The sequence below is a fragment of the Danio aesculapii genome, chromosome 14 (genome assembly GCF_903798145.1).
Source record: "Danio aesculapii chromosome 14, fDanAes4.1, whole genome shotgun sequence".
Classification (NCBI taxonomy): domain Eukaryota; kingdom Metazoa; phylum Chordata; class Actinopteri; order Cypriniformes; family Danionidae; genus Danio; species Danio aesculapii.
The window spans coordinates 20,437,161-20,452,452 of NC_079448.1; the positions used below are offsets into that span (position 1 = coordinate 20,437,161).

The following is a 15,292-nucleotide window of genomic DNA, read 5'->3' on the forward strand; positions in this document are numbered from 1 at the left end:
GTGAAATATGTGAAGCATAGTATAAGCAGTGAATGGTTCAGTCCAGATTTACCCCCACGCAGTTTACGTAATGGTATGGCCCTGATGCGTGCGTGTGTAGTTAATGTAGCCTTTTCCTGTGTGCGCACTGGTGTTGTTGGAGAGAATAAAGTTGTTCTGTGTAGCCCACTGTGAATGTATTAATAGCGACAAAAAGCAAAAGTTACAACACGAAGTTCGCCCAACTTTAAAATGATTTTGAGGTGGAGGAGGTGTGAAAGGGGCGTCATCCCAGCTTTAGCTAATCGTTCATATGCTTTATAATGTACTCCATCATTCAGAGGAATGTGAGGGTACGAGAGAGAGATCTCAGGTCTGGTAGGAGCAAATTGTGGCGACTGATCACTTTCCTCCATGTTTCCTCTGTTGTTGTTGTTTACCGCGTCGGAATCTCCACACACGCTCTTCCTTCTACATCATTGAACCGTGGAGAAGCACCACGTTGTCACAAGTTTACTGATGATCAGAACAGAACGCCTCAAATCCGATCTGCCTGTGTACATGACAGTCGCATTGTCACATATCCGATTTATAGCTGATTTATTTCCACATATGAAGGAGACCTGAAACCGATCGCTGAATATCCGAATGCATGCATTTTTTTCCTGTTTACACGGTCATCAAACAGATCCGATCTGTGTCACATATGAACAAAAAAATCGGAATTGGGTCACATTTATCTGCAGTGTAAACGGGGCTTTAAACTTTAATGGTACACAAGCAAGAAGTGCTAAAAGTTAACTGATTTTGGATGTCTGTTTGACAATTTGACAAGCTCTGCGCAAGTGGGCGTAACCACCGTAAACTGCTTATTTTCAAGACAGCCTCGCCGCCAATCACCAGCATTTGATCAGGGCACGTTAATGATGCAGGTTTTCTCCAAGTGGTGCTCACTGACATTGACAAGATTATACCCTTGGGTATCGAAATTTGGTACCGAACGAAAAAGATTTTTTCGATACTCTGTAGTATCGAGACGATTCGGTCGGTGCTTAAAAAGTATGTATGACTCAGACACAGACCAAGCAGAGAGTACAAAATTATGTGTCTTTGTATAGTTTTACAGCCAACTGTGTGCAAGTTTAAAGTGCCGAGCTTGTGCACCGAGAGAATACACCGTTTAGAATTCTAAAATGCATGGCGCTGCTTGGCACGATGCTGAGCGTCTTGCCACGCAGAGCGATGCTTCTGGTGTGTGACCTGCAGGCAAGTTCGTTATTTTATTTCCAATGGAGAGACACGCATGTGAGGCAACGCGCTCGCACTTTCCAGCTGCACCTAGTTAAGATCACAGGGAGCTTCTGTGACTGCGAAAAATGCAAACGGCTGAAGTTTAAGGTAGACGCAATGAAAAGTATACATGTTTGCAAACCTACCTAAAGTTGCAAACATTCCGATTAGAGCGATCATGTGCTGAATGTTGATCTTGTGTTGAGCCCAATGAGCCTTACATCTAAAAATAGAGCAAGGGTGTTCCTTTAGTGACATCGTTTTGACTCACACGCTGAAAATGGCAGACGTGAAACAACAAACTGAGGATATGGTGATGCACGTCTGTCAATCAATATTGGTGGGCGGGGGGACCGCACTCCTATGTCAAGTTGCGGTTGCTCTGAAAACCGCTCCAATAGGTCCACCGTTTTTATGTTGTTAAATTGAAAAAAAAAAAGGACTGGGTGGTGTTTATATCACCCCAATATGACGGTCTATACACTCTGTTCAAACAGCTTGAAAAGTCGATTTTTTACTATAGGTGCCCTTTTAAGCATTGCAGAGATACAGCCTCAGATGTAGTTTGCCATCATGCCAGCACATTTCTCGGTGCGATAAACAAAAACCATTAAAGCTATCGACATGAATTCCATAACTTTTTTTTCAGCATCTGAAGATGATCAGAGTCAAATTTTGTGAAAATCGGACCAACGGCCTAATAGGAGTTCATAAAAAGTAGCTTTCCAAATTAAATCAAAATGGCGGACCGGAAGTTTAAAAAAAAATAGAAAATGTGGTCTCAATGTTTGCAGAATTATCCAGGGAATATAACAAAAGCAGTCTCATAACAATGACACTGCGGTCAATGTAGGAGAAGTTACTAGTGATTTTCAAAATTTCTTTAGAACTTTTGGCCACAAGGTGGCGCTGAAAAAAAGCGACCGCGCTTTTTGCGTTGAGAGGGGCATCTTTTGAATGGTTTACTAACGGCCGCGAGTGTTTTATGCGCTGCTTATGCACCCTGCGCGCCTCACGATTTTCCGTTGCGCACTATGTGTGCTCGAGCGGAAAAAGCATGTTACCTCAGTCGCGTCTTTTTCATTCTTTAACCAAATGAAAGCAGAGGCGGGGTTTCCTTTGAGGTAACAGCAGTGTTTGTGTTGTCAAGACGACTACGGCAAACTTTTAATGATGGAGGAGAGACTTGTGGTCACAGTTTCAAGTTATCTAAAGCTGTGTCACTTTTCAAATCTTGAATATCATAATGTTATTAAAATTTACAATTATAACAACATTGACAGCAACACTCGCACATAATACGGCTTCGCTGATTCAGTCATTCCTTGTGACATAAAAAAAAGAGCACCACGCTTCTTTTTTTCTTGTCAAAATAAAAAGGCAGTGAGGTGCGCCTCGCGTTTTTGAAATGGAAAAGCCCGTTCGCTGTCATAGGCCCCAAAATGAGCAACAGATATTTGTTAACTCGCGAAACAGTAGCAAGTGTAACCACACGTGCCTACAGATGTATTTTACCAAAGAAGCAAAATGAAAGAAGGATGAAAGAATTTCTGGTCACAGTTTGACAAAGACGAGTTGTCAAACCAGCGCTGATGCTGATTGCCTCTGTGCTGCCTGGAGCCGCATCATACACTCAACAAATAGGCTATTGATGATTTAGTGTACACTACAACCAACAAACCAACCTATTTCCATTGGGAATATTACAGTTTTTAAGAGTTTTTATATAATTTACATTTTTAAATAGCCTACATCGCCTAATCGCCTATCAAACCTACCAATACCTACCAAAGGTTTTCTTGATTTTTGCATAATGATAATTCATTGTTATTGTCTTTTATTACACTCAGCGCATGCACACATGAACCGCGAGGGAGAGGAAATAAGTCAATAATTAAGACAATCTTAATGACTTCTAATAAAAATGTTGACAGAGGTTTTGTAATATAATACTAACAGCGGAGCATTATTTAAATGCATTTTTTCCATGGACCGATCTATTAGAGGTAGCCTGATATTTTTATTTTTGACGGAAAAAAACATGAGTAGACAAACAGCCTAAGCCAGTTCTTAAAAAGGATTCAGTCAGTGTTTTCGTTTTGTAATCTAGAAATCGTTTTGTGATCTGATTTTTTTTTTTTTGTTTATTCTTTTTTTCTATGCTGGTGAAAACACAGCAGGTGCGTGAAGATGCTCTGTTATGTTCTGTATGCTGTTTGCACGTTAAAATAAATCAGTATTTCAAATAGCAATATTTGATGTGTCACACAAAATAGGCACGTCAATTTTTTTTTAAAAATAAAATAATATTTCAATTTTAATCTGTTAACGGTTAATATTCGGTCAACGAGCGGCAGTTGTCGGTTGGCAAAATTATTCGAAATGAGCATCCCTAGTTGAGAGCTTATGTTTATGGGAAGCAAGTTGGCATGACAACAACATCATGGTGGAACCACTTCTGAGCACTCATTCTGAATGGCTGCTAAGTTGTTGCAATGCTGTGTTCTACCACACCAACTCCAGTGATTGGCATATGTGTACTGTATTCTTTGTCGTGAACTGTATTCTTCATCGGAGTGCATAAACCAAACCATGACGGTTTAAGACTAATACACATACGCTACACCCTTACATGTACAGCCATACATGTAGCATGGGGTCAGAGGTGATTGATCAGAGGGGGCTCCTGGAAGTAATTTTCCTTTACTTTCTCTATTAATGTGCTTGAACACAAAGCTCTGTGAACAGCCAGCCTCTGTTGTAATGAGTTTTTGTGTCTTGCCCTCCTTGTGCAAGGTGTCAATGGTTGTCTTTTGCACAACTGTTAATTCAGCCATCTTCCCCATGATTGTGTAGCCTACAGAACTAGACTGAGAAACCATTTAACTTTTAAGATTGATGCAGCACACAGAGTCAACACCATTTCACACATTTGTACTACTGGTTGAAAATATAACAGATCTGTAGCATCTACACTTCATGTAAATGGTCTGAAAAGAAATGCATCAATTGTTAATAGGAGAACTGTGTAACAAATGCTGTGTAACAAATAGAGAAACAAGCAACAGATGGTACTGCATAATAATTAAACTCACCTTTTTTTTCATGGCTGTGCTGGACATTTCCCTGCTCGACGTCACTTTGCCACTGTCAATCAATGCACTCTCCACAGATGATCAAAAACTGCAAAAAGACCATAATCATCACATTCATTGTTTTGGTTGGCAAAGTATCATTCAACATATTTCAAAATTACAAACCCACAATCATTTAAATGAAACCTAAATTATTTTATGTCCAGTTTATATAGCATGAGGAAACTTCAAATGCCAATTTCATAAAAGTTCAACTGGAATGGAAAGCTTGGTAACAATTTCTATGAAGTCTATGCTAATAACGAATTATAGCTCAATTTATAATTAATTAAGGACCAAGCTGAGACATGCATGCTCACACATGCACTTAATAATGCAATTGCAAGTGATGTCACTATGAGGGATAGGGTATGGGATCAAATTCCCAACAAATGTATAGCAATCACGGTTCAAAAAAATAATAAGCGTAAATAAAAAAAAAGTTTATACAATTTATGATTATTATTTTTTAAACAGTGACAACGATTCATTTGGTGGGATTTTGATCCCATAGAAGGGTTCTGTGCTGTTTTTTTAGATGGTATGTCAAGATAATACAGTTTCAACTTTTACATGCTGTGGTGCTCATTAATATCAGTGCAAGGCATTGGACAAATCAAAACTCTGAGGCGGAACAAGCGTTGAGAGCTTATGTTAAAGCCGTTTCATTGGCCGATGCCTGACCAATGAACAATGCCGGCAGCCAACGGGATCGGCTGGAGAAGAATAGTTTCTATGATTATTTTACGATTTAGGTTTTCTTATTTTTACTCATTTATAAAAAGATTTTTGTTAAATATAATCAATTCTACGGAAATGTAAAGACCTGCAAATAAGCCAATGAGATGGGACGTTTTCATACGTCAGCACACAGGACAAAGGGCAGCTCACGACGTTGGAGGCATCAAGAAATCAGTGAGTAAGTTATTGTTTTTAATATGTTCAAGGCTGTTAGCTAAGCTAAGGACTGTGCTAGGTGGTTTTGTAGTTTCTTTAAGTAACAGTGGACCACGATCACTGTACACGGATGATGCAAGAGAGGATGATAGATTACATTCACTGTTTATAAGCGTTTCCTCAGATTACTGTGAAAGACTTTAATCGATTCATTCATAGAGCTGTTACACTAAACCGCAAAGAGAAGATGTTCAAACTCTACATTTCGAGTTTCATTGATCATTTTGAGGGTGATTATCATCATGCTATATATAAGAATAGCAATTAAATGCTTGTCTTGTCTGGTTCATAACAGTTTTTGTTATATCATTTCTATCTGTCCATCCATCTATCTGTCTTTTTACATGTTTGTGTACTTTGTGTCCTTAAAGGAGAGATTAACTCAGAAAAGCTACATAGCTTGAGTAGGAGGTTAATTATGCTCAAGATGACATGATGATCTAGCTCATCTATATAGATATCAAAATGTTTCAGATCATTCGAGAGGAAGCTGACCATTTCTTCATTCTTTACCTGCCAAGGTGACTACAGATTTAAACAAGCACACACTCGCACAGCTTTTAAATTGATAATTGTTTAATATTGCATTTTTACGCATCACTGTAAGGGAAATGTTTAACATTAATGTGTAAAATAATTTAGATTTACATTACTGCAGTGCAAATGTCTGGTTACTAATATGTACATATTTTCCTTGTTGAAAATGAGTTGGAGGGGGTGTGTCATTCACTCTATTTTTGATACTTAAAACAGATGGAGGTGGTACAACGTGTGGAGGTGGCCACCTCATTATTCTCTATGAACAAAAAAAACCTGCATATTTATAAGTACAGAGCAAGTATCTAAAGTTATTTATATTTACATTGCTGCAAATGTTTACTCTTGATCTTATTTATGTTTTAATGTTTGTATTAATACATTGAACATTAATGTTTATTGCATTAACAAATGTATATTCCTGCCGTGCAGGCAACACTGTATAAATTATGTACAGTATAAGTGTTATATTATTTTTTTTAATAATAAATTCATGATTACCCATCAAATGTTATCTCATCTTTAATCTTTTCCTCAAGTCTTTGCTAATGGGCAGAAAGCAAACTATTGTATAAAGCTGGTTGATGCTCGCTGTAATAGAAAGAGATGATGACTGTTTTTGTGAAGCTTGTGTTGCTTCACGCTGCAGATGAGATGCTCAATATGGACCCTCAGTCGAGTGATAGATTGGGGCTCTCCCTCACTGAGTAGCTTTTACTCTGGACACACATGTTGTAGGATGCAAGTTGTGAACCTAAATCAGATGTAAATGTAGGTTGTAAATAAATGCCTAACACATTTGTTTCAGTTTGTTATTTGCATACACGACATTAGAATGTTTAGTCATATATATATGACGGTATGTTGCCAGCTAACTTCAGTAAATTGCATATATATAAATAAATGCCTAACACATTTGTTTCAGTTTGTTATTTGCATACACGACATTAGAATGTTTAGTCATATATATATATATATATATATATATATATATATATATATATATATATATATATATATGACTAAACATTCTAATGTCGTGTATGCAAATAACAAACTGAAACAAATGTGTTAGGCATTTATTTATATATATGCAATTTACTGAAGTTAGCTGGCAACATACCGTTATCCTACTTAAACATATTATTATTATTCCTCAAAGCAAGCGCCTTTTCTCCTAGGCCGTTCATGCTATGAAGCCCAAATTTGGCCAAAAGGTGCCTTCTGCATGCAGGATTGTTGCTGTATCTCCTCATGCGGATACGATATATAGTTTTTTTTTTTAAATAAATTTTAATATGACATTTACGCAAAGTAAACGCATCTCCTCTTAGGCCGTTCATGCTATAAAGCCTAAAGTTTGAAAAACGGTGCCTTCTACATGCAAGATTGTAGCTATATCTCTTCATCCCGAGAAGTTTTTGATTAAAAAAAATTGTAAATTTGACATTAATAATTTTTTTTTTATTAGCATATAAAAAATTAAACAATCCCCACATTTTGACAAAAGATCTGTTTAACATCTTGTATAAGATTATTACTATATTTATTTAGAGTAATCATAAATTACAGTTTTCCTATAAATAATTTTTTTATTGTTAAATTTGCCTGCTGGAGAGTGATGTGTAAGAGTTTCAAAGAGAGGGCAGTACAGGACTACAAATGAGAATGATATAAAGTAGGAGCGTACCAACACTTCATTTAAATTAAATTCACCTTTATTTCCATAGTGCTTTTACAATGTAGGTTGTGTCAAAGCAGCTTCACATAGAAGTTCATAGTAAATTGTTTCGTTTTTAGTGTTTAAGTTCAGTTTAGCTCAGTTCAGTGTGGTTTAATAATCACTACTAAGAGTCCAAACACTAAAGAGCAAATCCATCGATGCGCAGCACTACAGATCCTGAACCATGCAAGCCAGTGGTGAGGAAAAGACTTGAAGTGAAGAATTAAAAAACCCAGAGAGAAACCAGGCTCAGTTGGGCACGACTATTTCTCCTCTGGCCAAACGTCTTGTGCAGAGCTGCAGTCCAGGCGCCGGAGGCTGGAGAATGCTGGACCTCAGCGAAGACCCGTCTGTCTCTAGAGCGTCACAGGAATCAGTCTCATGCTCTCCACACCTCCACGACCACCACAGCAGCTGCTCAGGATACAGCCTGGTCCAGGATTATGGAAACCTTGGGATTATCTCGTTGCTGGTCTTGAATCGAATCAGTGGCGCTGCATAGTCTGAGGGCCTCGGGATGAGTATCCCCAGGTGGAAATAGATAATAAAGAGAATAATTAGCGTAGCTGCTGTTCATAGTGTAAATAAATGATGCAAAAACCTGCGTGGGGCACATTCATGTATCATACCACTAAGTGGTGCACTGAGTGTATGCTTTGCTAAAAAGATAGGTTAAAAGACTCTCAGAAATAAAGGTACACGAGCTGGGGTGGTACCTTTTCAAAAGGTACACATTTGTACTTAAAGGGTCCATATTGGTACCTCAAAAGTATATATTAGTACCTAAAAAATTTAAGAGGAACACTTTTGTACTTTTTAGGTACTAATATGTACCCTTGAGGTAATAATATGGACCTTTCAGGTACAAATTTGTTCCTTTTGAAAAGGTACCACCCCAGTGACAGCTACCTTTATTTCTGAGAGTGAAGAGAGGGCAGTACAGGACCACAAATGAAGCAAGTTATCCCTTGTGTTAGGTTTCATTTTTAGTGAAGGAGTAGCCGGGTACTCTTTAGAACTGGTTTACTCTCAGACGCTTTGTCTAGATTAAAAACATTCAAGGGATTTTAAAACATTACAGTTAATGATAAGATCTGAAACCTTATTTTTATGAACTAGCTGCTGTTTTATGAGCTGCTGTTTCTGTCTTAAGTAAACACAGGCAGTGTGACTGTCTCGTGATCTCAAGAGCCATCAGCCAACTGATAGAGACTTCTCAAAAAGCGCAAATTTAAAGCTTTTTAAAGCTTTTTACACAAATCCAAGTATTATAAACCACCAAGGGCTGATCTTGCTGTTTGTTAATGTCATGGACTGTTACACTGAACAGAGCGTCATAATGTTGTGTTGATATTATGTTATTCTCGATGTAATAACCAAATCAACGCATGTGAAAGCAATAATTACATCTAAAACAAACTGATGCTTGCATGATGCTACAGATCGCCTTTCATGATTTCTAGAGATACAGAGTTTTCATCAGATACAGATTACATCGAGACTCGCGCATCACACCCTGACTTTTCCTAAATATTTTTTTCTAACAAATGCATGCACTTAAAACACTTCAGTGTTTGAAAAGCACAGTGGACAGACAGTAAATATCTTATTTTTATAGAGGCACAGATCGCATTTGACTTGAGGGATGTGCACAATTATTCGATTAATCGAACGCATCAGCGATGATCGAGCATGAAAACGATAATCGATTGGCTCTAAAATTAAATTCCTTTCATTCTTTCTGATTGGTTAGTATTTGGGTGGTAGTTTGATATTTGATTGGTTATGGCTGCAGGGAGTTGCGGTCTAGAGGCAAGTCCTAAGATCCAGTAAAGGGGGTCACACACCAGAAGTGCCACGTCGCACCACGGCCCATGCAGCGTCATGCATTTCAGGATTCTAAATGTATGTTTCTATCAGGGTATACAGCGGTGCCCAGCCACGACGGACACTTCATATTTCTGCCGCGCCACAGAGCGCCATCTGAATAGTTTCATTTTAAATACCATGCGAATGTGCTCGTCTGGTGTGTGATACTTTCAGCTGTCATGTGCGCGCTGTGCCTCGACACTCTTTTCGGCGAGGACTACGGCATGAGTGATGTTTCACCGGATCCTTTATTGTGGTGCAAAGTAAATGAGTCTCGATTTGCAAGGCTAAGCACCCTTGCCCAGTGGTACCTGGCTGTTCCAGCAACTTCTGTGCCTGCTGAGCACATTTTTTCCCACCGCCGGTGTAATTGTAAATAGACTTCACACTCGGTTTTCATCAGAGCATGTAGACCGACTGATCTTTTTGAATAAAAATATGTAGTCTTTCCTTATGTTAAGTTTTATTAGCCATGCATGGTAAAATATTCAGGCTGTTTTTGTTTTAAGCAGCATAGTTAAATTTGGCCGGCTTTATTTTATTTACCTCCACTAACTGATCATTTTGAAGGAATTGTAATTTTACCAAATCTTTAAGTTTTATAGCTGTGGTAAAAATATTCAGGCATTTTTATTTTAGGTTTACGCAGCCAAATTACACTAGCTTCTAATTTTAGCTAGGCTATATGCTACTAAACAGTCGTTGGGTTAAGTTTTGGTGAAACTTATTTTTGCGAACCTTTAACATCAAAAAAATTTTTTTTTTTTTATCCACATCTGTTGATGTTGCTGAAGTAAAATGTTGTTTTGATAAAAATGTCAGAAAATAATAAAATAACTGAAATGCAGAGTATCGTGTGTTTTTCATTGTTGTTGTCTACAATATAGAGAAAGGTAGGTTATAGTTTTAAAAACGGATCCAAAATATTTAGAAAAATAATAATACACATTGAAAACGATAGTACTGTAAAATAATGTAGGTTTCTTTTTTCTGCGGGCCTTCAGTTGCCATTGTTATAAAGCGCCCCGCAACGGGAGAACCACATCCACTACTTTCTGGTTGACATGTTCAAGCTCACATGCATTTTGTGTAGATAAACACAATTTTTAATATAACATTTGCATGTTGTGTCTTTAGGCTTTATGATTAATTTTATTTACAATGCATCATGTAGAAAACCTACATGCCTCATGTCAGTGGCGGTTCTAGTTTAAATGGCACAGTGGGCGAACCACCTGCTTTTAGAAATGTACTTAGAAATAAATAATAATTATTATTATTATTAATTAATATTATACAATTATTATTCTAAATGTATAATAACAAAAATCAATCCTACATGTAGCCTAACTGGAAAACTTTGAAGACAAAACTGGAGTGATGTGCTAAGATCTCTTGAGAAATCTTTTGCTTGAATATTAAAAACAATTCTATAGAATAGAAAAAAATATATTTTATGTAATTATCTGTCTTAGACTCGACTCATGGCTGAGAATTAATGTTTTAAGTCTTACCTCTCTGATTCATCATCTCTCCTTTCTGCTTCATAGCCATATAGTCAAAATAAGATCATCATAATATTATAACTTTAGTTTTGTCGACTTTCAAAGCTCACTGCGTGCCGACACCTCTGCATAAAAGTTACTTCGGTTTCACAGTACATAAGCGGCGTGTATTTTATCGGCGTGCATCTAAACAAGCGGTATTCACACCGGGAGCAAAGCAGCGTGTGAGGCACGCGGGAATGGTTTTCTGCTTGCATGATTTGGGCTGGCGGTGCACACGGCATTTCAAGCGAACAGTGCGAGCGGCGCCGCGTTTGATTTGAGTTGAATATGAAACACTTTGAAGAGATTTGTCTGAAACAGAACGACTGTAGACATCTTTATGATCCGTGATCATAGAGATAACCTAATGATCAATGATTCTTGGCTATAAATTGCAATAGCCGTGGGAAAGAAGAATTTTTTTGTTAAAAGGTTTGGGGAAAAACCTGAAGAATAAGTCTGTTAAAACCAAGAGGCCATGGCAAAAGTGGAGACGCGGATACACAATTACAAAAATATGTTTTTCCACCATTCATAGGTTAAACACTGATTTATATATTTTCATTTCGATTTTAGTTTGCTTTCACCACCGTTGCACATAGAGAATAACAAACTTGCGCATGCAAAATACGCCAAATGTAAATGGCCTCTAACGTCTTAATTCAGGGATTGTAGTAAATTGATACACTTGCATAAAGTAAATCGTATCTCAAAGCTTTTACTTGCCCATGCCTAAATACGCCACTGCTCACACTTCTTTAAATGTTTACTGTGTTAACCAATATTGATGATGATTTTTAATAACCCAACAGCTTTGACTTAATTGTTTTCTAAATCCTGTCATAGTTTTATCAACACCATTTTAACAGGGCTTTAAAAAAAAAAAAAATATATATATATATATATATATATATATATATATATATATATATATATTTTTTTTTTTTTTTTTTCTTTTTAATTGAATGTTTAATTGTCCCTATGATGCACACATGCTCCGGCCTCTTGCTTAACCTCCAACCCCGATTAATCGATTAACCGTTTGTCAAACCTGAGGATTAATCGAAATGATGTGCGCTCCGCGTTGGAAAAAGTCTGAATGAAACGCATGATCTCGATAAAAGTATAAAACAACACATGTGGCTGTGGGCTGAATGAAAAACTAAACTGCTGTCACCAAATGCGAATGTAGTAGTGAACTAATGTATTATATTTAACTTATACAAATAATTACATCTGTTTGAAAGAATAAGGGAGAGAGGAATATGGGGCAGCATGTGTCAAAAAGTTTGATGGATTGTAGCCACGCCCCTTCCGGTTTAAGTCCCACCCCTTTTTACTATAAATTTAATAATTCCGGTAATTAGATTCCTATCAGTTTAATTAAATTAATAATTCCGGTAATTAAATTATAGTTCCGGTAATTAGATTCTTATTAGTTTAATTAAATTATTATTAATTCCTGTAATTAGATTCTTATCAAACTAAGTAAATTATAATTCGGGTAATTGTGATATTAAATTAAAATGAGATATTATAACATTATTAATTAGATTTTAATCAAATGAAATAAAATATATCAACCGTTATTAAAACCATATTTTAATTATTGTAATAAATTAAAATATATTTTCAATATTGCAATAAACTGTATTATAATTATATACTATTATATTACATTTTATTTATTGCAGTAAATTATATTATATTATTATAATTTTAAAATTTTTATATTAAAAGAATTTTATATTATTATTTTTATATTATATACTAATATATTATATTATAATTAATAAACTATAGTACATACACCACTGTCTGACGTAGCTCTCATAGGTTCTTGCCTGCGCTCTGGTATGTGTGTGTGTCTCTCTGGTACGGGTGTTGGGCTGGGTCTGGCTGTGTGTCTGTCTTGGTAATTTGAAGACGGTTGAAGTTTGCTTGTGAAAGATAGTAGACATATCTGATGACTGTTATAACGCAATCGCTATATCCGGCTATGTGATAAGAGAACGTTGTGATACCGCTTGCTTAATAAACGCAAATGTCCGCTTACATGGCTATCGTTCAGTGTGGCTCTTTCCGGCTGTTTAGGCATGTGTGTGTGTGTGTGTGTGTGTGTGTGTGTGTGTGTGTGTGAGAGAGAGAGATGATAAGGTAAACTTATCCTTTAGACAACATCCCGTCAACTGTTTGTGAAAGATATAAATATCAGATATGGAACATATATCTGATTGCATGAGGCGGGTGTCTCCTACTAAATACTATATGTTGTTAGGTGATGAGAAAGTGTGCTGATATTGCATATCTATATATTCACATGCAGCCAACTGTGTGCATGTGTGTGTGTGTGTGTGTGTGTACGCCTGGGTCTGGTTTTGTCTGCTTGAATTCACGACACAGTATTTAATGAATCTGCCTTTATTATTGCTCATTAATAGGTTATGTGGTTTTCACATTATTACTACATTAGACTTATTTTAAGACAGACAAAAGACCATCAGTCATATCATTTTAATGTATCTTTATCGAAACTATCAAATTAAAATATATTTACAATATTAATCCAGTAAATAACAAATCTTAATATGTATTGACAACAAATTATCACACCTTGTAAAACAATTTTTCAAAAAATATAATGTTCTAAACTATTGGTTGAAAAACACAGATGCAAATTCCAGTTGTCTTTGTGATTAATGAAAAGTTTTATTATGAAAAACATTTTAAGCTGAATGTTTTTCTTTTGACTAACACATTTTCAATATATTTACATGCATGTTCTGTATTTTATGGCACACATTGTAGTATAATTAATCTAAAAACGTAATGTTTTGCACACTGGTCATCACTGGTGTAGATTTGAAAATAAATGATTTAAAATAAAAGATTTACTAAAAGGTCTTATCAGTCTTTAGACAGTATTGTTATTTCTGTTTCAAAAGGTAAATAAAATGTATTACTCATAGTAATTGTACTGCTCACAATTGAAGCCAGGCAACTTAGTTACGGAATTTTAGATTCAAACTAATTTGAATTCATTGAAAATACTTGATAATATAAAGAGAAATATAGACATTATTCCGAATATAAAACAAAAATATAAACAAAAATTTATTTTCAGTTTTTATCTAAAAACAGTACAGCTCCATCCCTTAGTTAACTTTACTTAATGTTCTACAGTAAAATGTATTAGTTTATCTACTGGATCCACCATTTATATGTTCACATAACAGTGTTAAATCAAGTAAGCCTACAAATTTGTCAAAATAAGTCAAGTTTAAAGGTAGTTCTTGAAAGTAGACAGAGCAAATGATGCTTTTCTTTTACCATTAGATTTATATGAATCAAGATTATTGATGCTACACACATTGTCTAGTGAGTGTATATGTTTCTTTAAATTGAATGTTTTTTCATTGACATACACATTTTCAAATTAACAATCTAAAATCGAACAATGTTTTTTTCACTCTGAATATAAAACGTTATCACACGGAAAAGTAATGTTTAAAATACTATTCATTAAACTTAACGCATGAGTAGAGTTTTGTTTTTACAAGCCAGAAACATTGAGCTAAATCAAGCTTTTGATTTTGCACTCTGTTGCACTTTTTCAACACAAAATGTAAACTTTTTATGCATCTGCTAAAAATCTGTAATTTTGAGCCACTGTCAGAGTTTGTATGTTACAAAGCATACATGTTTTTAAATCTGTCAGTTCTCAAAAGCTACTTAACGTTGTTCTGTTTCTTCTGGAGTTTTTAAGAACAACATTGCAGGGGCTTCGTCAAACATAAAGATACATTTCAAACATTAGATTCATACTGACACACAAGCCTTTGTAAAATTTAAGAGAGACAATGACTAAGAAAAAGATTAAAACAAGAACAGTTTCATTTGGTGGGAAAAAATTGATATGAAATACATTGGTTACACCAATATGGTCTAATGGTTAGAATTTCTGGGTTATATGATAAGGGAATATTTTTAACCTCTAATGTGTCCCGAGTAACATTTATAACAACACTTAGCCAAAGTTATTTGTATCGTAGTTGAATGCTACACGCAATAGTGTCAACAAAGCACATTAATATCAAAGAGTAAATACATTTTATTTTAAGAACACTTTGCAGTAAACTTTAATGAATACGTTTTATTTTATCAACCTTTTAATGTTGAATGTTTTTGAAACATTTAATTATGTTTTACGACCACTGTCATCTGACCAGATTATTTGACCTAATTCAAGCAACCAT

The 15,292-nt window shown here is 35.7% G+C and overlaps 1 protein-coding gene across 1 annotated transcript in view; it reads right to left on the reverse strand.

Moving 5' to 3' along the window:
- Positions 1 to 15,292, reverse strand: part of rraga (Ras-related GTP binding A) — an 84,625-nt gene that overhangs the window by 30,486 nt on the left and 38,847 nt on the right. The window contains 1 exon segment of the mRNA XM_056472092.1: positions 4,365 to 4,452. Coding sequence (XP_056328067.1) covers positions 4,365 to 4,391 — 27 coding nt within the window. The 5' untranslated portion in view covers positions 4,392 to 4,452.